The sequence below is a fragment of the Fusarium graminearum genome, chromosome 3, assembly GCF_000240135.3.
Source record: "Fusarium graminearum PH-1 chromosome 3, whole genome shotgun sequence".
Lineage (NCBI taxonomy): Eukaryota > Fungi > Ascomycota > Sordariomycetes > Hypocreales > Nectriaceae > Fusarium > Fusarium graminearum.
In genome coordinates this window covers 4315463-4337141 of record NC_026476.1, presented here as the reverse complement: position 1 = coordinate 4337141, position 21679 = coordinate 4315463, and the positions used below count along the sequence as shown (strand labels likewise).

Sequence of the window (21679 nt, the reverse complement as noted above, 5' to 3'; positions counted from 1 at the left end):
GGGTAATGGCAAAAGTGTTGGGTCTTTGCTTGAGATAGAGAAGCTTGGGAATGCTCTAAATGCGCCAATTTTTTGTCAATGGACGGTTATAGCCCCGTCTCGTCCTCTCACGTCCCAGATGATATTAAGCAGCCCGAAAAAAAGTGAGTAGCTGCGGATAGCAGAGGGCGAGGGCGGCGCTTTCGGCCGGGAAATTCATTGACCGTAATCCGAAGGCTAACTCCGGGTGCCCGATGGTGGGGTTGGTGGATCTCACTGGCGTAGAGTGGAGGTACTGGTGATCATTTTCTCTGGTGCCCGCCCAAGCCCATTAAGCTCTCTCAATGCACTGCGTTTCTCTATAATTATTTCTTTTATAGACAGATGTCGTCGCGTTGCTCCAGTCAACCATGTCGACTCAAAGAGAAGCTGTCAATCCTCTGAGGCCGTACTATATCCCTCCCTCAATTGGAGCCCCCGCTGAGACAGCCGCCAAGTCGAGCCCTAGCCCAAACCCATTCCCAGATGGACGACATGTGACTGCCGCTGGTGAACGATATGCCTCCAAGGCACGCGATATCCTCTCCGACCTCGAATACAATGATTACCTAGGCGACACCTCGCCGTCTATGGTTCAGAATGCGAAGAGCCTTATCGATGAGCTGCTATGGAAATACAGCTCGGTTCTTATGGCCCAGCCATTCGAGGTAGCGAAGACATTGTTGCAAGTTCGAAACCAAGATGAAAATGCTGTATATGGACTTCCTGCGGAGCCAGAGCCCCCTAAGAAGCCGGTCTCTCCACCGAGAAGCTCCATGTATGATGTGAGTGTATTTCAAGCTCTCTGCAAGTTACACCGCTAAATCATAACGACGTAGTTTAGAGACTCGGACTCTGAGGGCGAAGAGCCCAATTACTTTTCATCGAATATCCCCTCAACTCCTCACGAATCTCCATGGGGTTCAAGCTCTCTACGAGAGCCATCGCCTGTAAAGAAGCCGGCTATTCCAGAACACTACCTTCAACTCCGACGCCCGGATTCGATTCTCGAGGTAATCGGTCAGCTATGGTCCAAGGAAGGTGCTTGGGGAGTGTGGAAGGGATCAAATGCCACATTCCTTTACACAGTGTTGCAGTCTTTGCTGGAAAACTGGGGTCGAAGCTTTCTCAGTGCGATTTTCAATGTCCCAGACATGGGTGTTAGAGAAGATATTGATCGAATGATCGATATTGCTTCGCCCTACCCTTGGGCATCTCTTTTCGTTGCCGCTGCAGCAGCTGTTGCCACAGGACTTGTCCTGTCGCCACTGGACTTGGTCCGAACTAGGTATGCTCCTTGAGCACGTGTGGAACGAATGTAAAGCTGACCATGACTAGACTTATTGTCACCCCGAGCTCAAACGGTCAGCGCAGGACGCTGGCTACCCTCAGAAGCCTCCCCTCCTACCTCTGCTCTTCGATGCTGGTAGTCCCAACCGTTCTCAACTCCTTGATCCACCCTCTCATCACACTCTCCACACCTCTTGTTCTCCGAACTCAGTTCATGATCGATAGCCAGGTCTCACCGATGGCTTTCTCCATCTCCAAATTCATCGCTTCATCGTCAGCGATCCTTCTCAAGTTGCCCATTGAGACTGTCCTTCGACGTGGACAAGTCTCGCTCCTGTCGAGCCAGGAATATGTACAGGCACTCAGCCCTGGACAACCATTCACCACTATCATTCCTCCCGGACGTTACGAAGGCACCTTCGGTACCATGTTCCACATTGTTAACGAAGAAGGAACTCACGAGGCTCCCGTTTCGGCGCAAGTTGCAGCAAAGAGGGGCAAGGCAAAGACTAAGGGTGTTGCTGCCACAGTCTACAAGGGCCAGGGCCGTGAGGGGCTGTGGAGAGGCTGGAAGGTCAACTGGTGGGGTCTCGTTGGTCTCTGGACTGCGAGTGTGGTAGGCCACGGTGGAGAGGGCGAGTTTTAAGACGGCTCAGTTATCAGTATTGAGGCTGCATGTACTAAGGTGCATTTTCCTGGCACGGCGTTGCGGTTGGGATGTATCTCTCACCTACGAGCTTGACGAAGAGACGGCATGATATCCACCTCCATCTTTCTGAAAATGAAATGGTGAAAAATGAACGGGGGGGGGGAGGGTTGTTTTAGTAGTTCAGAATTCTTTTATCTCCAGACGACATCTCACAACTCTGAATATCCAACAATTATACATCAACATTTTTCCAGCCATTTAGTTCTTCCTGGGCAACTAAATGTCACTTTCTCTAAACTTGAAACCAGTGGAACTCATTCTAGTTGGCAATGCCTCGGTATCCGGGTTGCATATTCACCCGTCTCATCTTCGGAGTGGCGTGCGGCTCGTTGCATTTCAACGCCTCAGTCCTTCCAATGAATATGCAAAGTCGGAATGGCCCATGTTGAAACAACGGCTGCAAGCCTCCATCACGTTTGTCCCGTTTGTATGCAGGCGAGGGCAGCATCCTATTCGTCCAAGTTTATGGTTGACGCCTTGACCTCAGCTCTGCCCCTGATTCAAGGATTCATTTCACAGCGTTTCTCTCTCATATTTTGTCTACCAACCCCTGACTCTCAGGTATCCCACATGTGGCTGTTTCTTGGCAGCAAGAGATTCTTGTCAGAACGCGTTGTACAGATCAGGGGATAGAAGTTGACAGCCGAGCAAGAGACCAATCATGATGTAGCCGATACATCCTTCGGGAGTTGATTCGTCTGAAAACAGGATAACTACACCGGAGGAAAGTGCATGTGCGTTTAATCAAGGTTAAGTTATCGCGTGTGCGGGTGAATCGCAGGATGACTGAGAACTGTGAAGCTGGAGACCCAACAAGACCTTGAAGCGATGTCTTTCACGGCTATAAAAGCTCACAATCATCCTCCAGATGAAATGGATTAGAAGCAACAGATCATTTTACTTCATCCGGCTTCAAACACACTCTTTTGTTTAAATCATTACACTCATTGATTGGGTCCAACTCCTGTCCTTATCTTCATCATGGCTTTCCAATCTATCAACTCTTCCAAAGCCTCATTCTGGCTCACTCTTCTCCTTCCTGCACTTGGCATTTCTGCTCATGGCCATGTTGACGAGATCATTGTCAACGGTGTATCCTACCAGGGCTATGGAAGCACCGACTTCCCATACATGCAAGACCCTCCTGTTGTTGCTGGCTGGACCATTGAGCAAGCGGACAACGGCTTCGTTTCACCAGACAAGTATGATGATCCGGATATCATCTGTCACCGAGACGCTACTCCAGCCAAGGGACACATCGAACTTGCTGCGGGTGATACTCTCACTCTCCGATGGTCAGGCTGGCCTGAAAATCACAGTGGTCCTATCTTGAACTACCTCGCCAACTGCAACGGCCCCTGCGAGCGAGTCGACAAGACCAAGCTCGAGTTCTTCAAAATTGATGGACTAGGCCTTCTTGAACAGGGCACACCGGGCAGGTACGCGGACAAGGTACTCCAAGACAACGGAGACCGATGGAACGTCCGTATTCCAAAGAATATCGCCCCTGGAAACTACGTTCTTCGCCATGAGATCATTGCTCTACACAATGCACTGGACAAAGGTGGTGCACAGAACTACCCCCAATGCTTCAACTTGAAGATCACTGGCGATGGGTCTGACTCTCCTTCTGGTTATCTTGGTACTGAGCTTTACGATGCTGCGGATCCTGGTATCCTTGTCAACGTCTACTCTAGCTCGGTTGACTATGAGGTTCCTGGTCCTACTATTTGTGAAGGGGGCGTCTCGTCTGTTGAGCAGAAGCCATCCGAAGCCACTACAACTGCAAAGTGTACTACTAGGTACTAGGGGGTTTATTCATGAATCGTATCGAGTGTCTATCTCATTGGGTAGCATGGCACCCATGATGATTAGCTGGCGTTACTCTGGCTTGTGGTCTTTGTTTTTGTTTTAGCCAGTTTGTTACTTTGCTACCTTGTTAGGTCATATTCGTCTCAAAGACAATGAATGGATGCGTTTAAAATTCTATTTCTCTTTAACCTTTAAAAAGTGTTTGATTGACACATGAACTCTCATGATATTTAGCAATTTTTGAATCTCATGAAGCGTATTCTCAATTCACGTTCATTCACGTTGTCTTGCCATAGTGTCTCACAGAGTATCAGCAAAAAATCTAACACAATGGGATGTGTTATGTGTTTACAAATAAAGAATGGTGGTAATCAACAAATTCAATCAATAAGTGACAAATTATCTCGACACCAGCAATCTACAGGGTAAGCTCCGATCGGAAAGCTACCAACTACTAATGGAAGTGTTAAGATTAAAGATTAGCACGTGATCTGGCGTTGTACCATCACGTTGGACAAAGCAAAGAACCCCAGATTTCTACCAAACGGTCCTCTATCATGTCAACTGGCAAAGAGTTTGTTGAAGGTTGAGTCTTACAACTCAGAGCCTAATTGCAAGTTGCTGGGACGTGCGCGCTATGCGCTGAACACAACATTCAGCTACAGCGCCCTTCTGACGCGCCCTAATCAACCTCCTTTTCAAATTCATTGCGCCGAAGTGCATATTTGCTATTATGGCCACACCAGGTGTTGAGGACTCTGCCATGGATATTGATAAACCGTCTGCCCCTGCGCCGCCAAAATTTAAAGCCTCCGATCTTCCTCTGCCTTCAGCGACAAGAGCAGCGATAGAATCCCTTGCGCATAGTTTCAAGAAGGAGGGTGCCTACGATACTATTCGCAAACAAGTTTGGGACAAATTTGAAGCCAGCGTATGCTACTACAAATACATACAGGCATTCCGTTGCTAACATATGCCCAGGACTACGAGGCTCAAGTCACAAAATCCATTCTCGAAGTCGCCGAACAGGAAATCGAACGCAATCCGCAGCAACTCCTTACACTCGATCGTAGAAAGGCTGCAGCCCTCATTGATGGTGCTCTAGAAAGATCTGGAGTCTATCAAAAGGCAGAAGATGTCATCAGTCAGTTAATCGACGTCGGCGCTATAGAAGAGCGCATTCGCGAAACACGACGGGCAGATGTTGGCGAAGAAGTAGCAGAGGTGGAAAAAGCCCGAGGCGCTAAAACAGACGAGGAGTATGCGGCTGAAACAGAGGCCCGACGGGCAGAGCGTGAACGCGTACGGGAAGAATTACGGCAGAAAGAAGAAGCAATTGAGGAGGAGAAGCGACGGATTTTGAAGGAGGAACGAAAGAAGGAGGAGCGAGAGCGTGAGAAAGCCGAGCTCAAACGCCAGGAAGAAAGAGACGAGCGTCGCAGAAAGCGCGAACAAGAACGTGAAGAGCGTGAGAGACTGCGGGATCTCGAAAGGGAGAAGCGACACAAAGAGCGTGATCGGGATCGCGATAGGGACCGAAGCCGGAACACACGAGACCGGGATAGAGGCCACGATCGAGACAGAGACCGAGATCGCCGCCGTGACGATGACCGACACAGGGACGACCGCCATAAGGAGAAACTGGCTGTTTCTGCAGAGTTGAAAGAGAAGCTCTCCAAAGAAGAGCATGAGCGCCTGGAACAAGAGGCTTTGGCTGATTTACTTCGCGAAAGCTCTAAGCCATCTCAAAAACAAGAGATGGAAGTTGATGCGGCTCTGGCACCGCCACCACGAAAGACAGGGCCCGTTTCGGCCATCAACCCCATTCGACGAGAGCGCTCTTCAATCGCCGAAGGCCGCAAGACCAGCGATGCAGGGCTTAAGGCGGAACGCGCTGATTCCGAAACTCCCTCTCAAGCAAAGAAGCCTGCAGTCGACGAAACCAAACCAGGACGAAGTGCTTCACGAGCTGTGGATCGTGATGGAGACCGTGACAGAGATCGTGATCGTCCACGGGAGCGAGACAACCGTCGTGACCGGCGCTCAAACTCCCCGCGCAGAGGACAAAGTGGGTCGCGGGTTCAAGACAGACGTGATCGAAGCCGCTCTCGAACTAGACAAGATAGGGCCCGCTCAGGGGTTGTCAGAGACGAGCGTACTGCTAGAAGCCGCTCTCGTCCCAAGTATGATCACTATGAGCGAAGCAGATCTCGAAGACGCGAACGCAGTCGCTCCCGACCCAGGGTAGCTGATCGCCGTGAGAGAAGCAGGTCGAGAGCCAGGACAGATAGAAGAGACCGAAGCCGAGAAAGGAGAGATCGCTCACGTTCGCGGCTGCGTACTGAGAGACGGGATAGAACCCGCTCTCGCACTCGGCGTGATCCAAGCCGTCCCCGCGATGTCCGACTTGGTGGAGCTGATCACTATGATCCCCGAGAAAGAGATCGGGATAGAGATCGCCCTCGAGAGAGAAACGAAAGATCTCCACCACGACGACGAAGCCGAGAGAGGACTCGTGATGACCGTGATCAAGAGAAGCCACGCGACAAGGTCCCTGACAAGGAACGTGAAAAAGAAAAGGAAAAACCATCTGACCGACGAAGCCCTTCTCGATCCCTGACCACCGCGTCTGCTGCGCGACCCAGCTCTAGCAAGGCACAGGATGAGCTTGAAGAGTGGAAGCAGGAAGAGGTCAAGAAGCGGGAAAAGGAAGCCAAAGCATATCTGGCGGCACAGAAGGACGCCAGAAACAAGGGCCTACCGATCCCAGGACTCGATGATAAAAAGAGCAGTGGCGAGATATCGCCTGACTTGCGACGCCGTCGGGTCACCGACGACATTGATAGGTACATGCCTGGAGGCCGCGAGGAACGCAGAGCGAGTCGCACTAGGAGTCGCAGTCGCCAGCGTGACGCGACCAAGGATCGGGATCGTGAAAGGGACAGAGGTGATAGAGATAGGGACCGTGATAAGTTGCGAGGTGGAGACAGCTACCGCGAGCGAGACCGGGACAGAGATCGCGATAGGGATAGAGATCGAGACCGTAGAGACAGGGACCGAGATCGATCTCGTGAACGAGACCGGGATAGAGACCGTCGTGATCGCGACAGAGACCGCGACAGGGATCGGGAGAGAGAACGGTCTAGGGACAGGAGAAACAGACGAGATCGGAGTTTGTCTCCTAGGCGAGAGCGACGGGACGGTAGTAGAGGTCGTCGCTAATGCTGGAGCGGCTGATAATTTATTTGTCCAGATCTAATACTTTCCAGAGTAATCATCAAAAGGAGAACGCCGAGGCTTACAGTCGATGTAGAGAGCCTGGAGGTTCACCAAGATACCCTTATTACAACCAATCTAACAAACTTCATGGTTCACCAGTTCTCTATTCACTTCACATAATGTCGCTGATTAACACATGATTCAGTATTCAAACGTTTGGTCATTAAAACAAGTCTATAGAGGTATCCAAGGAAAATCGTTATAACATTAATGGCCGAGCCAAGATGTTGTCGCTCGCGCCACTTGGGTGCCAGAGAGGCCGTGGTAATGCCACAATGCTCCGGTAATGATCACGGTGATGAAACCTAAGCAACCGACCATAATCGCCTTGCGCAATGCGGGAGACATTTCTCCTTCACGGTTTACACCCGTACCCCAGGCGACGAGTCCATCCCATGCGTCAAGTAGCTGCTCGTAACCCACCGAATACAAAACGAGACCCATGAGAGCAATCGAGTATCCGAGTGTTTGGAGAAGACTGATATGAGTACTCCAGATAACAACAGACGCTGCCACGAGGAGAATGCTCTTAAGAATACCACTGAGAGTCATGACGAGTCCTGAAGTCTTACCAATCTGGAGAGCAGTTAGCACAGTAAGGATGTCGAGCTTTTGGTCGGGACTTACAAGGACGACGCTGATAACATTCAGGATGAACGCAAGAAAAGCGTTGGCGAAGAGCATGCCATAGCCTGCGGTGGCTGCATCCTCCCACTTGAACCGAGGACCTTCACTGAACAAGACGACAACTAGGTTCATGAGGGTACAGACAGGCGCGTAGTAGTAGAGACCGACAAGGGGATCCATACGGAGACCCTCGGCACTGAGCATGACTTGAATCATGACAACGCGCACAGCTTCGGCAATGGTACCACACATCTGGAAGATGAAACCCCACACGGAAAACTCGATTTCACCAAAGCTAGCAATGGCGACACCAACTACGATGATCATGATATTGCCAAAGGTCTTGGCGTCAGGTTGAGCAACCCCCCATGCCCATGAAGCGATAAGTGTGAAGACCGGGCCGGTAGCCTTGAGCATTTGGATGAAAGAGACCGACAGATAGAGGTAGACGATGTTGGAAAACACGAGCGATGCCGAGTAGAGGACGCCAATAGGGAGGATCGTCCGCACATAAAGTCGTCGAGACAAAGGAAGAGCATGGCGAGAATCGAGAAGAGTAGTCGTTCGAGCGAGAAGTTGTGTTGCTATCGTTGCAAAGACGAGATGCCATGTGGTGAGAATGATGGCTAGTAGTATGTTAGTTTCATGTCTCGACTATTACTTGTTGGTAACTGGAATACTCACGATATCCTGTGGAGATTTGTTAGTTTCTTCTTCACAATTGGTAAAGATGATAGGTAGTGGAGGACTTACGAAATCCAGCAGTGTCAATGAGCCACTTGTTGAAGAGAATAGTTGCGTTGGAAAAGAAGATCCATGTTCTGTCAACGAATGATGTTAGATATCCATTGATTAATATTCAAAAATCTCCAGTTTGAGTTCACGTACAAAATGTAGACAGAAGCGTGTGTCCTTGAAGCCGATCGTTGTGTAGGAGCCTTTTCTATGAAACCACTGTCGACCCCCTCGTATCGAGGTGAGGCGCCGTTGGCCTCCAAGTCGTTTGATCCCGCCATCGTTGCCGTTATCTCAGATTGGGAATACCGTCACTTCAACGTCCTCTCGGAGCTTTGAAGAGGAGCAAGAACAATCAAGAGGTGGCTTGCCGGTTGTTGCGCATGTATTTAGAGACACAACAAGGGCGCGTTGCTAGTTCTAAGCCACCTGGGACTAGACTCAACTCTCGTCTGCGGAGTGACGTATTCCGATGGAGAGTAAACAGGCCGAAAGGAGAGATGAATATCGAGGCTGTCGGAAAAGAGGGCGTAAAAGAATCTGAAAAGAAAGAAGGAGAGGTTGGATAGAAAATTCGATGGTGAGAAAGAGTTGAAGGTCTCACAAGTCCGTTGGAACGCAATGGGAAAGTGGGTAGTCGAGCTGCTTCCTTTTACTGGATGCGGATGCGGAAGCGGAAGCGATTAACTTATAAGTGAGTTGCGCCTGCGTCAATAATGTCTTATGAAAACGGGAAGCTTGATGTGAGTAGTTCCTGCGTTTAGACTTATTTCTGTTGGCTTGTTGTTTGCTGGATTCTGATTTGGACTTGGTTGTTTATCGTGGATCTGAGACACAAAGAAAGGCGAAAAGTTGAGCTAGTTATATGCAAACAAGACAATATTCAAACAGCGTTCATACTCACATGAGAGGATGGGCACCAGAGACTTCTTATTAACAAACACAAACACGGATCCACGCACGTCTCACTTCTCGTCAAGGTCAAGCTCAGCCTCGGGATGGACCTTGTTCTGTCCTAAACCAACCAACATCGGCTCGACTTTGCCGATCACAGACATAAACCGCCCATCCATGACCCAACATCAGAGCCAACATCCCCACGAGTCAAGCCCTGTCATCAACGGGTCAAAGAGGCCGAGTCTCACAAAAACATAACCACAAACGACCGCGCGCATCTCATCGTCCGTACCTGCCAAGTCCCAAAATGACAATCTGCAGTGTAGTTATGGAGCAAATCTAACGAGTTTGATTGGGAGAATAGTACGGATACAGAGTCTTTGAACTTGAACCCTCCCAGGTAAACGCCATTGTATCCGTATCTGTGCTTACTTCGTACGGATAAGCCTACAAATCGTCAGATCAGAAGCGAAGCTGTTCCCAGAGACGAGGCGCAGGCTGTCCCACAAGGCAATTGAAGGCCATGGCGATCACCAACTTGGGTTCTAGCCAGGCCAGGGATGTCAGGGACCCTGAACCGGGGGTTTCTACTTACGGACTGACCAATTGGCCTTGATGGCGACGCAACTAAGCTTAGTTTGTAGGAAGCTTGGCATTGCACAGTGGATTTTATAATACGAGAAGACCTATGATAAGTGGTCAGAGTGGTCTAGAATTTGTCTGTATTGACCATCTCACCCCATGTCTGCTGCTACGGGGCCAAGTTGAGGTCAAGAAGTAATTCACATGGCAGCTGTCAAATCCTTTCCGTTTTACATTGGATCGATCTTGACCGAGGAACAGTATCACAGGCCTGCTGGTTAGTATCCGTACTCCGTAGTTGAAAGGGTTCCAGTTTAGTTCAGGCACTAACAATCGTATACGAGCACTGATATTAAATTCCTACCTGTTCTCTATACTGTACTGCATGGTAGAGATTGGGATTGCCATTCGTTAGAGTTTTAGTCCTCGGAATTATGCCAAGTTCATCTGCATATCGATTCAACATCTCCCTTGGACGATCCCCCCCTTGGCTAATAAATCTATCTACGACAGCTTCATCTTGACGATGTACCCCCCTTGATGGTTACCTAGAAACTGGCCATCTCTTAGACGCCTATGCGTTTCCCCTGGCTAGTTGCCGACATAACCGCGGACTGAAGCTTATTCCGCCTGCTCAGGAGGCCTGATCAACAGTAACCAACACTTTTAATATATTCTCTGTGCTTTGATTAGTGACATATCTATTCGCCTCGGCACTTATGTCCCGCTACAGTGGGGATGGGCGCTTCTCGACTCTGTTTTCTCGGCCGTTCATTGCCGGGAGCGTAAAATATTAATAGCTTTGGAATAGCCTCCCTAACACTGAAACATCCACTGAAAACCACCACTTAACGGAAGCGATAAATAACAATTTCGGTTAACAATCTCAGTTCAAACTGATTTTATGACCGGCAATAATCTTCGGGTTCTATCGCTTGGCAACGCATTCGTCTAAACGTTCTGTGATGGTATTAATCGTGACTAGGTATCTACTGTGCTGTGCTCTCAAAGCAGTTCATCCATCATCCTATTAAGCCACTTATTCGCCCGTCTCCAAGTCCAGTTCTGCTGTAAAATCATATTTCAAAACCTATGGCTGTTTTCAACGCCGTCGCTATGCTTTTGAACACAATCCCCGTGATGCTCCCAATATCTGTATGCAGCTCGCTTACCTTATCGATGCTGTCAACGGCAGCTTAAGTCGGTAAGCTAGCACTGCCTCATCCTCCTTTTTATTTGGTGATCCTTCATGACCCAGCACGAATCAGTGAAGGCGCGTTAGTAGCCAAATCTGAGCCGCGCGTTATGGTTTCATCAGTTTGGCCATTTGAGCTGTATGACGTGGCACCTTCTTCATATCCAGATGGCTCCTTTGGCGTCCTATTAGCCTTTTGGCTTTCGAGCCCCTGGCCGATTGGGGCCGCATTTCCCGTGGCACCGACCAGCCTGTTTGCGGCATCTACGTCCGCGACTTCATTTGCATCTTGCATGTTGACGTCGTCTTCATCATTCATGACCATGCTAGGGTCTACGCAATCGTAGAAGAGCATGAAAACGCCAGGGGAAAGACTCAAGACAACATCCTCGCTGACTTGGGAGACATTGTGATCGCTCAAACGCCACCAATCCATTTCGGGCTCGTCCCTTTCTTTCTCATCCGTACTGGTTTCCGACTGAGCACCAGCCTTATTGTCAGGCACGTCATCCTCAGCTACCTTGGTAGGAGGGCTACGTCGTGGGTACTTGCGATAACAGATATAGTGGCCATTCTCGTGTCGCCCATAATGTGTCACCACCGCACGAAGCTCGTAAATGGGTCCTGCAAGCTTGCTTGAACCCTGATCGCCGGCTACCATCGATTTTCGAGGGTCAGTAACCCATTCTTCTTCCAGCCTCGACTTTTCGTCCAATGGATTCGAGCCAGTACTACCCAAGCACCAAGGTGCAAGATCTAGCGTCATAGGGAAATCGACTGGCGCTGAGTTCTTCATCATATTGAAGGTGGAGGGGTCAAACACCGATCGTTGCATGTGAATCGCCAAACTCTTTGGTGGTCGAGAGATGACAATCTGCTTAGTCTTTGTCGAACTGACTTTGTTCTGAGCCGAGATCTTACACTTTTCGGTCAATGTCTTGTCGTCAAAGTCATCTTCTTCCAAGGCGAGCTCGACCGCCTCCAATCGCTGGTTTAGATGCTCTAGAACTTTCTCGTTGGGTGACCCGTTTTCCTGCATTTTCTTTGACATGGCCGATAGTTGTTGCTGAGTCCTGACCAGTGTACATTTGGTGCACTCGACATTCTCAATCGCCTCCACCTTGCTGTACGCATCCAACCGTTCATACAGGTCGTGCTGATTCTTGTTCAACCCCAGACTTAGCGTCAAGCATGTGAAAGGGATCATCGATAGTCCATCAGAATGACCACACTGGACACAGGCGACTCTTTGCGCGAGCATGCCCTCCAGTGGGTTATGAGGTAAATTGTTTTCGGAATAATTAATCATACTTTGATAACCACTGTCGTCGCTGTGCTCACTCGCAGTTGTATCGTCCTTATCCATCTTAACCGCAAGGCCGGGGTGCTGAGGCTGCGCGCTTTTGACAGCTTTGGCAACACTTTTATCAATGTCGTCCAGTATTTTAGAATAGTATTCTTGAGCATCTTGTTGTGTCCAGGTGCTCATGGACTTGAGTACGCCAGGTGTCCATAATGTTCGTCCGTAATTCGTGCCGTCGTTGAGATCGGCGATCAATGTTCGTAATGTTTGTGCAACATCCTGGTCGCCGCTGTCGTCGGACGCTTCGAGGTACGCGGAGAGGTATTCAGGGAGAGGTTTGAGAGATGAAAGTCCCTGGAGGATGCTATTTTGGTAGCATGAGTTGTCCATATTACCGAGGCCTGGTGGGCAGAAAGGTTCGCCCTTCAATCCCAGAACACTACCTGTTAGAGAAAGGGCGCGACTCCTGACCTGGAGGACTGAGGACATGACACCACCAGAGCGGTCCAGCCCCAGGACCCTTCGCATCTTGTCGCTCTTAACATCGTGTCGGCTTCGTTCGGCGCGTAGCATTGGTAAGGAGGTTGTGGTCGTGGAGGTATCGGGTGTATCTATCGCATCCAAGAGTCTCTCTGGGACAACAAATACGAGACCGTCCCAGAGACTTGTTCCCAATAAGCGTATTGACTCCTGGAGAGTGGTGGTGGAAGCATATAAGTTGTATGAAAGGGTGATGACGACGATAAAGCAGGATATCAGAACACTCGGTTGTGTGATGCGATCCCAGGGATTCTGTGGTGAAAGGAACCGTCGATGAGCTGCGACCTGGTCGTCGTAGAAGGCGTCGAAATCAGAATGTTGAGACGTCATTGCTGAAATGGACAAGTCGAATCTGGAGTCAAAAAGTCGCAAGCTCGAAGAGTCTTAGTCTCGCGCGCGACTAGGAAAAACGTGGGACCCGTGATCAAGTAAGTAGTTAACAGGAGTTAAAACAGAAGTTTGGCGCCGATCAAAGGGCAATCCATGGCCCAAGTTGGACAGGACAGATTGGAGTGAAAATGCGACAGGCAAGGGAAGGGAATTGCAGTGAATAAGGATAAAACGGAGGAATGGTCTGCATGGGCAATCCAAAGTTCAAATGCTGTCTGTCTGTATGGAATTAACAAGACAACTGACAAAGCAAGTGGCAATATTAAGAGAAAAAAATGTACAAGTCGCGTTGGAATTATTTGTTGAATTTCAACCAAAGTTACGTTTAATTGATTGCTTATCAAACAGTGCTGATTGTACCCGTTTCAGGTCTGACACTGTACTGTCTGTGCCTGCTGTGCCTGCATCACGAGTCTTGAAGAATGTAACGATTTATGATGATACAATCCAGCAATCCCTTAGATTTTGCAAGATTAATTCAAATTTAGTATGTGAGTGATTCAAAATAACGCAAGAAATCTGTCAGATAAAATATCTCATCGAAATTTGATAATTGTTCGCTCATCAACGCCAGACACTAATAGTCTTCCAACTACTTTAGTTGCGAGCTGCCTCATAATCTTGACCAAACAAGGAATACGCCAAAGAAAAAATATATATGTACAAAGAAAAAAAAAAAAAGCGTTACTCATGTTTCGTTTCATAAAAATCATAAAGTTGATAGCTTGCCACAAGACTTTCACGTTTGTGGTTTTGCAGGGATAACATAGGCCAACTTTGGCTCCTCCACAGCAGCATTCTCGAAACCAGACCACATGCAGAGCGACACTGGAGTTGCGGGAAGCTCTACAGGACTGCTTCTCTCTTCAACAATCGGAGCAAGCGGTGGATAGGACGGCGTGAATCCAGCCGTGGTTGGCGTGACGATAAACTTGTCATCAGGGCCACGAGCGATGTGAAGATGTCGGGTGGCCGGTGAACTCCCATCGGAAAAGTATCCCCAGGACTCGCGGGTAAGGGAAATTTCAGGGGTATCGTCGGTTCTCTTCTTTCGGAACCACTTCATCCATACAAAGATGCCTATTCCTGCAAGACAGCAGACGCCAGCAACAGTGCCTGCAGTCACTACCCCTGTGGGACTGATGCCACCACCCTTTTTATCCCCCTCATCTTCATCTTCTGGGACAGATGATTCCTTTTCTGGGGCCGCGGCACTGGTGGACGGTGGTTGTACGACTCTCCCGGGTACCTCTGATGTTTCGATTGCAAGAACATCCGAAGTCGCTGAGGATGTAGCCGTGGACGTTGCAGTAGGAGATGATGTCGATGAATACTCAGGAACGGGTAGAAGGAAGGCATAGCTTTCATCTTGGTCTTCGTCGAGCACGCACTCCTTGTCGTCTCTGCAGCTGTATCCAAAGGGGCAGCATCTCTTCTTTCCACTTTTGCTCCCGCATCGTTTTAGTTCTTGATTAAGTGCTAGTGACTTGACCTCAGCTTGCGGGTTCGTCAATGGATTCTGTCTCTCGATTTGACAGGTAATGGGCATTATGATCTCGCATTCTCCCTTGGAGTTCTTTGGGCAGCATAGAGTGGTTGTGTTTGCAGCAAGCACCTTGCAGACGGATGTCGAGGAACAACAGAAATCCCCTGGAAGGTCGTTTCCGCACCAATGATCTCCAGATATTGGACATGATCCATCTCGTTTTTTGTATTGTGATGGGAAGTCCATAAACGATGATGGGGCTTCTTGAGGGCTCTCTGGCTCCTCAATGGAGAAGACTATGATGTGAGACTCGACAGCAGCAGGGCTTGCTGGAGCAAGTAAGAAAGAAGCCAACACAAGGAGGACTCTGAGGAGATGTCCCTCGTGAGGCAGTACAGAGAAAGCCATGGTAAGTCTACATGGAAGACTGAAAACAAATGCTGACGGTCTGCAACTGAGAGAAGGAGAAGAGAATAACTGGCAGTAGTGAAAGCGAGGCGCTTCGAGTGCAGACGCCGTGCAGCAGTTCTTAATGATAAAGGAAAGAAGGGGAGATGAAAGAGCTATACCAATGCCATACTTGCACGACGTTTTCCATTGTTAGTTGCTGCCCTACAAGGATCACAGACATTTTTTCTCTTGAGAAGTGTTGGTTCTGTTCAGTTGTAAGCAATAGCCAAGTCAGCCTCGAGAACAGGGGGGAGGGGATCGCCTGGCGACGCCAATCACGAAGTCATCCTAACCGCGGGCGCGACAAATAGCGTCACTAAGAACCCCTGAACAACCCAAAGCTCTGGTAGCGAGGCCAAAAGTGTAGGATCAAAGACGCAGAATGCAGGTTAAAAAGGTCAGCGCTTAAACAAGTGGGGGAGGGATTCAGCGAGAAACGCGTTATTGGAAGGCAAGACAGCCACTTGGCCGCGGGTAGGTTCGAGGTCAGGGCCAAGGCTTGATCGAGTTGAAACGAAACAGTCAAGAGCGTTTGCTCAAAGATGCCTCGGGTCGTGATATTGGGCTTGTAGATTAAGAGTTGAGGTTGAGGTTGAGGTCGAGGTCGAGGGTCAAGGGAAGGGTTAAGCAGGGAACCGAAGTGGCGCTCTGATATGACAGACATCCCCCAGTTTAGCCCCAACACTGGTGATGAATTGAGCCCTCAGAATCTGGTTGACAATAGTCTGCCAAACACATTATTACAATTGTGTCAATAACTTAGGCACCTTGGTAGAATGGGCAATTCAAAGGAAGTACAAAATTAGCATCATGAGGAAAAGAGCTGGAGCTTGGTTACAGAGGACTAAGCTACTATGGTAAGTAGCATCCAGTGATCCATGCTTGATGTACTACCTAATAGACCCCACCATCTTTCTAGCATTAGACATGGTATCCCAGTAATAACTGAAGGTGACAGCTCGTTCTCTTTGTTCAGTCTCGATCATGAATAGCAGGCTCACCGTAAAGGCACTTAATTGATGAATTGAGAAGGATGGAAGTGCCAATTGTATCTTTCAGGCCCTTCTTTAGGTCCTTTACTTCCATCTTTTTAACTGCTATACCCCTGACTAAAATCGGCGCACGTGCCCTGCTACATGCTTCTAAACTGCCTCTAGGTTCCAGTATGACGCCCTTTCCTTTGTCGGCTCCATATCCGTACTGCTACCTGATAGTTACCAACTCTACTAAGGCAGGCAAGTCGACGGCACAGCCCCTGCTTGCTTGGAAAATCATCCAATTATACTCATGTCAATATCGCCGGGTTGCCGACCATTTACCGAGACATTGATAATTCGATCCATGGATGGTACGACCATCAACTTAAACAAGTCCATTAGCTGTCTCTTTGCTATCCCACCACTATTGAAATTCGTCAATTGTTTGTTTCCAAGCAACATCACCACCCGCAATGCTGCTCAGCCGACTAGCTCGCAGCTCAATGTATGCATTCTCCCCCAAAATCATCCCTGTCTTATTCAAGTCTCACTCACATTCTATCACTAGTTCTGGGCTGTCGAGTCGACAAGCTACCTTAGCCGCCAGATGCATACAAAGGCATACTGCCGTTGGCTTCAACTTGGCCGCACCACCACCAGCAGCACTCATGAGATGGAGTTCAACCGGGAGCGAGACTGAAAGAGCAAACCCAGTCAAAGCTGAGACTGTCTCATTTGAGGACGGGTCCACCAGAATGAGGATAGTACGTCCTAGAGAGGATGGAAGCACCGAGCATCGTACTTTGTAAGTCTCACACTGCATCCAATTGCGCTTATTGGATCAATATCGGTCGCTGACAGTTGGCCCTGCGTGGTGGTGCAGCCATAATTTGTGGTTGCGGTAAGTTAAGCTGGCAGCCGCGCTTAGTCGCTTGATGTGATGCGCTTATACATTCCTAGGGATAACTGCCAATGCAGTGAATGTGTTAACCCAGACACAAGGCAAAGGAATTTCGACACTTTCAAGGTTGGTGAAAACTTGTCCATCCACCTCCTATGCAGTGACTGACCGATAGACAGTTGGACTCTGTCAGACCTCAAGAGTTTTTCCAGCATGAAACGCATCTCGAAGTCAGGTGTATGCATGATCCTGATCCTGGAACGGAGATGCCTGTTTCATCTTGCTGATTGTTGGTAGGGGATGATGACCACAGAAGCATTCATCCCTGGGAATGGCTTGAATGCTGGTTCCCTGGCGGATTCATGAAGGAGGTCCGTATAGATGAGTATGTTTCCAACACTGCTGGCTCATGTTATCGATCGCTGACAGGGTAGGCCACCTCAACTATGGAGTAGTCGTATCGCCGAGAACCCCCCAAAGGTCGACTACCGCCTAGGAGCCGAGCAGATCATGGCCGATTTGACAAGAAATATTGTAAGACCCTTCAACCACGGTATCGTATATGGCTTGAACTTGAAATCTTACAGATTTAGTGGGTTTATGGTTTTTGTCTTGTCGAAAACGCTGAGCCGACTCCCGAGGCAACTCAGGCCTTCTTGGAGAAGATAGGACCAATCCGCAACACTCATTATGGAGGGTTCTATGACTTTGTCCCTGACCTTGCTCTAGCCGACACTGCGTACACTAACATTGCCCTCGCACCTCACACCGACACAACCTACTTCAGCGAGCCTGCTGGACTACAGGCCTTTCACTGTCTTGAACACGAAGCGCCTCCTGGTCACAACCCAGACGAGCCCCTGGGTGGCGAGTCTCTGCTCGTCGATGGTTTGCAAGCTGCCAGATTGTTGAAGAGGGAAACTCCGAACTTGTTTGATACCCTAAGAGATATCAGAGTCCCTTGGCATGCAAGCGGAAACAAAGGAATAGCTATTGCGCCCGATCGTACCTATCCCGTTATCGAAGTCGACAACGAAACTAGAAGGATCAACCGCATTCGTTGGAACAACGATGATCGTGGTGTTGTGCATCTTTTTGACTCACCGCCCTGGTATGTGGCGGCTCGCCAGTGGAATGATATCATAAACCGAGAAAGAAGTCAATATCGGTTCAAGTTGACGCCCGGCACCATAGTCAGTAAGTGAAATGGAACATAATGCACTCAGTGGTAACAAATGCTAATCACTCATTGTCTAGTTTTCAACAACTGGCGAGTGATGCATGGGCGAACCGCCTTCAAGGGCACTCGCCGTATCTGCGGAGCATACAGTAAGTTTCGTCACTTGGATGGGCGAGCTCAGTTCGAAGTGGCAGTCTTCTAACTGCGTACAGTACCCCGCGATGACTTTGTTTCTCGTTACCGAGAGACAAACTTTGAGCATGATCGAGTTATTAGGCACAACCTTAACCTGTGCGCAGGTCATGGGTCAAGTACGGTTCGAAAAGATTCACCGACGCCAGATCGCCTCCGAAGGATATGGAACTAAGATTCTCGAGTTTCCGGTTCCAAATCCAAACCTGAACTTGATTCTGAACACTAGAGGTTGCTTCGGCGACTTGGGAGCTATCATATTATAGCAACATGGAGATATAAACAAGAAACCGTTTGTTCAATTTCATATGCGTGAAAATATTCCATGATGGATGGATTGAAATGTTATTGTCTACCTACAGGTATATATTTTTGTCCGTCAATCCCCAGGCTAAATAGACAGAGTTTAGCACTGACATGAACCATTGATAAATGGTGGGGCTTTGATGCCTCTACCCCGCGATTGATTCATGAGGTGTCCAGCTCTGGGGGCTTTCAGTGCATGCTTGATAGACTTCCATGGCTTGGTGAGACAAGGAGAATTAGCCGGGACCGAAAGCTGCATTGCTGTACTGCCGTATTAAACACCCTGACCCTGCCAAAGGTATTGGAAAGTCATGGGCACAACGTGGACTACCTACTTAGATAGACTACGGAAAGCACTGCAGATTCAAGTCCTACAACGGCTAATCTTGCGATGAAGCATCTTGATAGGTGCGCCAGACGGTGGAGACGAGCTTGTGCCTTGTGAACTTCAAGATATGTTGTCAATTTGGGTTCCACTACAAGGGACCAGGGCCAACAGAGATGCTGCTGTTTTGCTGTGTTTGGTTCGTCGATACAGTAAATGTCGCAAAATGAGAATGGAAGCTTATATCCATTGGCATGATAGCCGAGGCGCGTGATGTTTGGTTAAAAGCTTACGGGACACTATATAAAGCGTCAAGATGCCCTGCACATGCTGCGGAATAACCTTGTTGACTTGAACCTTTCTCACTGCGACTCACCATATAACTCATCTTTTCCCAATTCAGCTTATTTCGAAGCCATCATGGATTCAAGAACAGGAACATTCCATCATGGCAACTTTGGTATCCCTGATACTTCCCGAGTCATGTCGCTCTTCTCTCTGAAGGGACGCACAGCTATTGTCTCTGGCGCTGGCGCAGGTATCGGCCTGGCTATTGCTCATGCGCTTGCTGAGGCTGGAGCCAACGTGGCTATCTGGTACAACAGTAACAAGCAGGCGCTGGCCGAAGCTGAGAACATCGAGAAGGAATATCGTGTCAAGTGTGAGTGCATTCAACCCTGGTTTTCCACCGTGCGGTGGCTTATATAAAACTAGGTCGGGCTTACCAAGTCAATGTCATCTCACCTGAGGCGGTTGAACAGGCCATCAACGACATCGTCGCTGAGTTCAACGGTCGACTGGACATCTTTGTAGCCAACAGTGGCATCGCCTGGGAAGATGGCGCTTTCATTGACGGCCCTACCGAGAGAGCCCGTCGTGTCATGGAAGTCAACGTTGACGGCGTCATGTGGTGCGCCAAGAGCGCAGGAGCGCATTTCCGAAGACAGAAGAAGGAGGGCACAACATTAGATGGAAAGAAATTGACAAACTTTGTGGCGGGCAGCTTCATTGCTACAGCATCGATGAGCGGAAGCATCGTCAACATCCCGCAACTACAGGCTGTGTACAACGCTTCAAAGGCTGCTGTCATTCACTTCTGTAAGTCACCAATCTTGCGTAGAGCTGGTTACAAACTCGATGACTGACTGCAAATATTACAGGCAAATCCATCGCTGTGGAATGGACAGGCTTTGCCCGTGTCAACACTGTGTCTCCAGGATATATCAAGACCGAAATCACAGACTTTATCAGCGAGGACGTCAAGAACGTGTTCAAGGAAAAGACAGTCGCCGGGTAAGTCCAGGTTGATTCTCAAACTCATTGTCTTGGCTAACATCATGCATAGACGTCAGGGCGAAACCGGAGAGCTCAAGGGCGCTTACTTGTACCTGGCTAGCGACGCCTCCTCTTTCACAACTGGCCATGACTTGATTGTCGATGGAGGCTACTGCTTGCCTTGAAGCAATTATGGGAAGCTCAAGCTGGTTATGTCATGCATTTGGGACGGGAGTTTAGGAATTAGATGTTAGAGATTTTCCAACGAAATACAGGTTTGAGTAAACACAACTTTGGTCGCGTATCGATTTGAGCCTGGCAGCAGTGCAGAATAATCAAGATGGGTCTCCCACGAATCAGCTTAAATCCAGCAGAATGAACAGTGAAGTAAGTGGCAGCAACTGATATGTGGGGTAATAAGGAATGCAAAAAGAACGATCCTCTTCAGATCGCCAAAACTCAGATTCCTGATACTAAATTGATCTGATCCTATTGGACCTACTGGATGAACTGGCAGCTACCTGGTCATGAGGGGACAAAGGCTTTTGATACCTGTATTGGTAATGCGCAAACGGTTGAAATACGATAAGAGCCATATCGCTGGTTTCACCGCTTCACCACTTTAAAGTTGATCCATGTCTCATTGATGAATATCAGGCCCATTCTATTTTCAGACGGACCTTTTTCAGTGCAATCAGGGGATGCGGTCCCTTGTGGAGGGTTTGCCGAGCTAGACTGAAGGACTGAAGTGCGCAGTAGCGCAACAAAATTGAACTGTAGGGGATAGATAGTAGCAGTACCCTTGACAGTGAATGAGTGAGTTATAATGAATGACCACGCGAGTAAAGACTCTATCAAATGCTACCACATCAACTGCCATCTTTTTCATTGGACAAAGCACAGAACTGTCAGTGGAATAAACCTGAGGAGCTGTCAGATTGGAATCCTCAGACCTGGACGCTGGAAAAGTACCTCGCCCGCATTCACTGGTACATCTCCACCTGCCAAATACTGTCCTGGTACTTGAGCTCCCTCCCAAGGTACCTGAGTCTGATCTGGCCCTCCACTAGAACTGCTCACCCCCGTCATCTCCCAACTGGTAGTGGCTGCTGAGAGTTCTTACCTCCCAACCTGTCTTTGCCTTCCCGCTCTTTCTGATCAGCCCTATCCTGTAGAGGGAACCGTCTTCTTTCAAACTCAACCACGGCTT

General features: G+C 48.9%; 8 protein-coding genes across 8 annotated transcripts; 5 read left to right on the top strand and 3 right to left on the bottom strand.

The window, feature by feature from the left end:
* Positions 1 to 389: 389 nt before the first annotated feature.
* FGSG_06111 (uncharacterized protein) lies at positions 390 to 2173 on the top strand (the record flags this gene model as incomplete). Its single annotated transcript, XM_011326433.1, has 3 exons — positions 390 to 803; positions 858 to 1306; positions 1357 to 2173. 3 exons carry the CDS (start codon positions 390 to 392, stop codon positions 1952 to 1954), a joined length of 1461 nt encoding a protein of 486 aa, XP_011324735.1. The 3' UTR covers positions 1955 to 2173.
* A 665-nt stretch (positions 2174 to 2838) lies between these two features.
* On the top strand, positions 2839 to 3975 carry FGSG_06110 (endoglucanase-4 precursor). The gene has a single exon (XM_011326432.1). The coding sequence runs from the start codon at positions 2999 to 3001 to the stop codon at positions 3824 to 3826; it is 828 nt and encodes a 275-aa protein (XP_011324734.1). The 5' UTR covers positions 2839 to 2998; the 3' UTR covers positions 3827 to 3975.
* Positions 3976 to 4562: 587 nt separating this feature from the next.
* FGSG_06109 (uncharacterized protein) lies at positions 4563 to 7051 on the top strand (the record flags this gene model as incomplete). The annotated part of the gene is made up of 2 exons (XM_011326431.1): positions 4563 to 4760; positions 4811 to 7051. The coding sequence occupies 2 exons, from the start codon at positions 4563 to 4565 to the stop codon at positions 7049 to 7051; spliced, it is 2439 nt and encodes an 812-aa protein (XP_011324733.1).
* Positions 7052 to 7315: 264 nt separating this feature from the next.
* Positions 7316 to 9358, bottom strand: FGSG_06108 (uncharacterized protein; the record flags this gene model as incomplete). Its single annotated transcript, XM_011326430.1, has 5 exons — positions 8624 to 9358; positions 8489 to 8556; positions 8420 to 8425; positions 7736 to 8361; positions 7316 to 7684 (listed from the first exon to the last, which is right to left on the bottom strand). Exons 1-5 carry the CDS (start codon positions 8749 to 8751, stop codon positions 7316 to 7318), a joined length of 1197 nt encoding a protein of 398 aa, XP_011324732.1. The 5' UTR covers positions 8752 to 9358.
* A 1838-nt stretch (positions 9359 to 11196) lies between these two features.
* On the bottom strand, positions 11197 to 13317 carry FGSG_06107 (uncharacterized protein; the record flags this gene model as incomplete). The annotated part of the gene is made up of 1 exon (XM_011326429.1): positions 11197 to 13317. One exon carries the CDS (start codon positions 13315 to 13317, stop codon positions 11197 to 11199), a length of 2121 nt encoding a protein of 706 aa, XP_011324731.1.
* A 799-nt stretch (positions 13318 to 14116) lies between these two features.
* Positions 14117 to 15271, bottom strand: FGSG_06106 (uncharacterized protein; the record flags this gene model as incomplete). Its single annotated transcript, XM_011326428.1, has 1 exon — positions 14117 to 15271. The coding sequence occupies one exon, from the start codon at positions 15269 to 15271 to the stop codon at positions 14117 to 14119; it is 1155 nt and encodes a 384-aa protein (XP_011324730.1).
* A 1774-nt stretch (positions 15272 to 17045) lies between these two features.
* Positions 17046 to 18738, top strand: FGSG_06105 (uncharacterized protein; the record flags this gene model as incomplete). Its single annotated transcript, XM_011326427.1, has 8 exons — positions 17046 to 17095; positions 17174 to 17191; positions 17286 to 17317; positions 17489 to 17562; positions 17621 to 17725; positions 17785 to 18388; positions 18449 to 18520; positions 18584 to 18738. 8 exons carry the CDS (start codon positions 17046 to 17048, stop codon positions 18736 to 18738), a joined length of 1110 nt encoding a protein of 369 aa, XP_011324729.1.
* An 876-nt stretch (positions 18739 to 19614) lies between these two features.
* On the top strand, positions 19615 to 20654 carry FGSG_06104 (uncharacterized protein; the record flags this gene model as incomplete). Its single annotated transcript, XM_011326426.1, has 4 exons — positions 19615 to 19855; positions 19909 to 20292; positions 20355 to 20487; positions 20540 to 20654. The coding sequence occupies 4 exons, from the start codon at positions 19615 to 19617 to the stop codon at positions 20652 to 20654; spliced, it is 873 nt and encodes a 290-aa protein (XP_011324728.1).
* Between the last annotated feature and the right edge of the window lie 1025 nt (positions 20655 to 21679).

Excerpts from the sequence above, each read along its gene's own strand:
- FGSG_06110 (XM_011326432.1), top strand. The coding sequence starts at position 2,999 with ATGGCTTTCCAATCTATCAACTCTTCCAAAGCCTCATTCTGGCTCACT.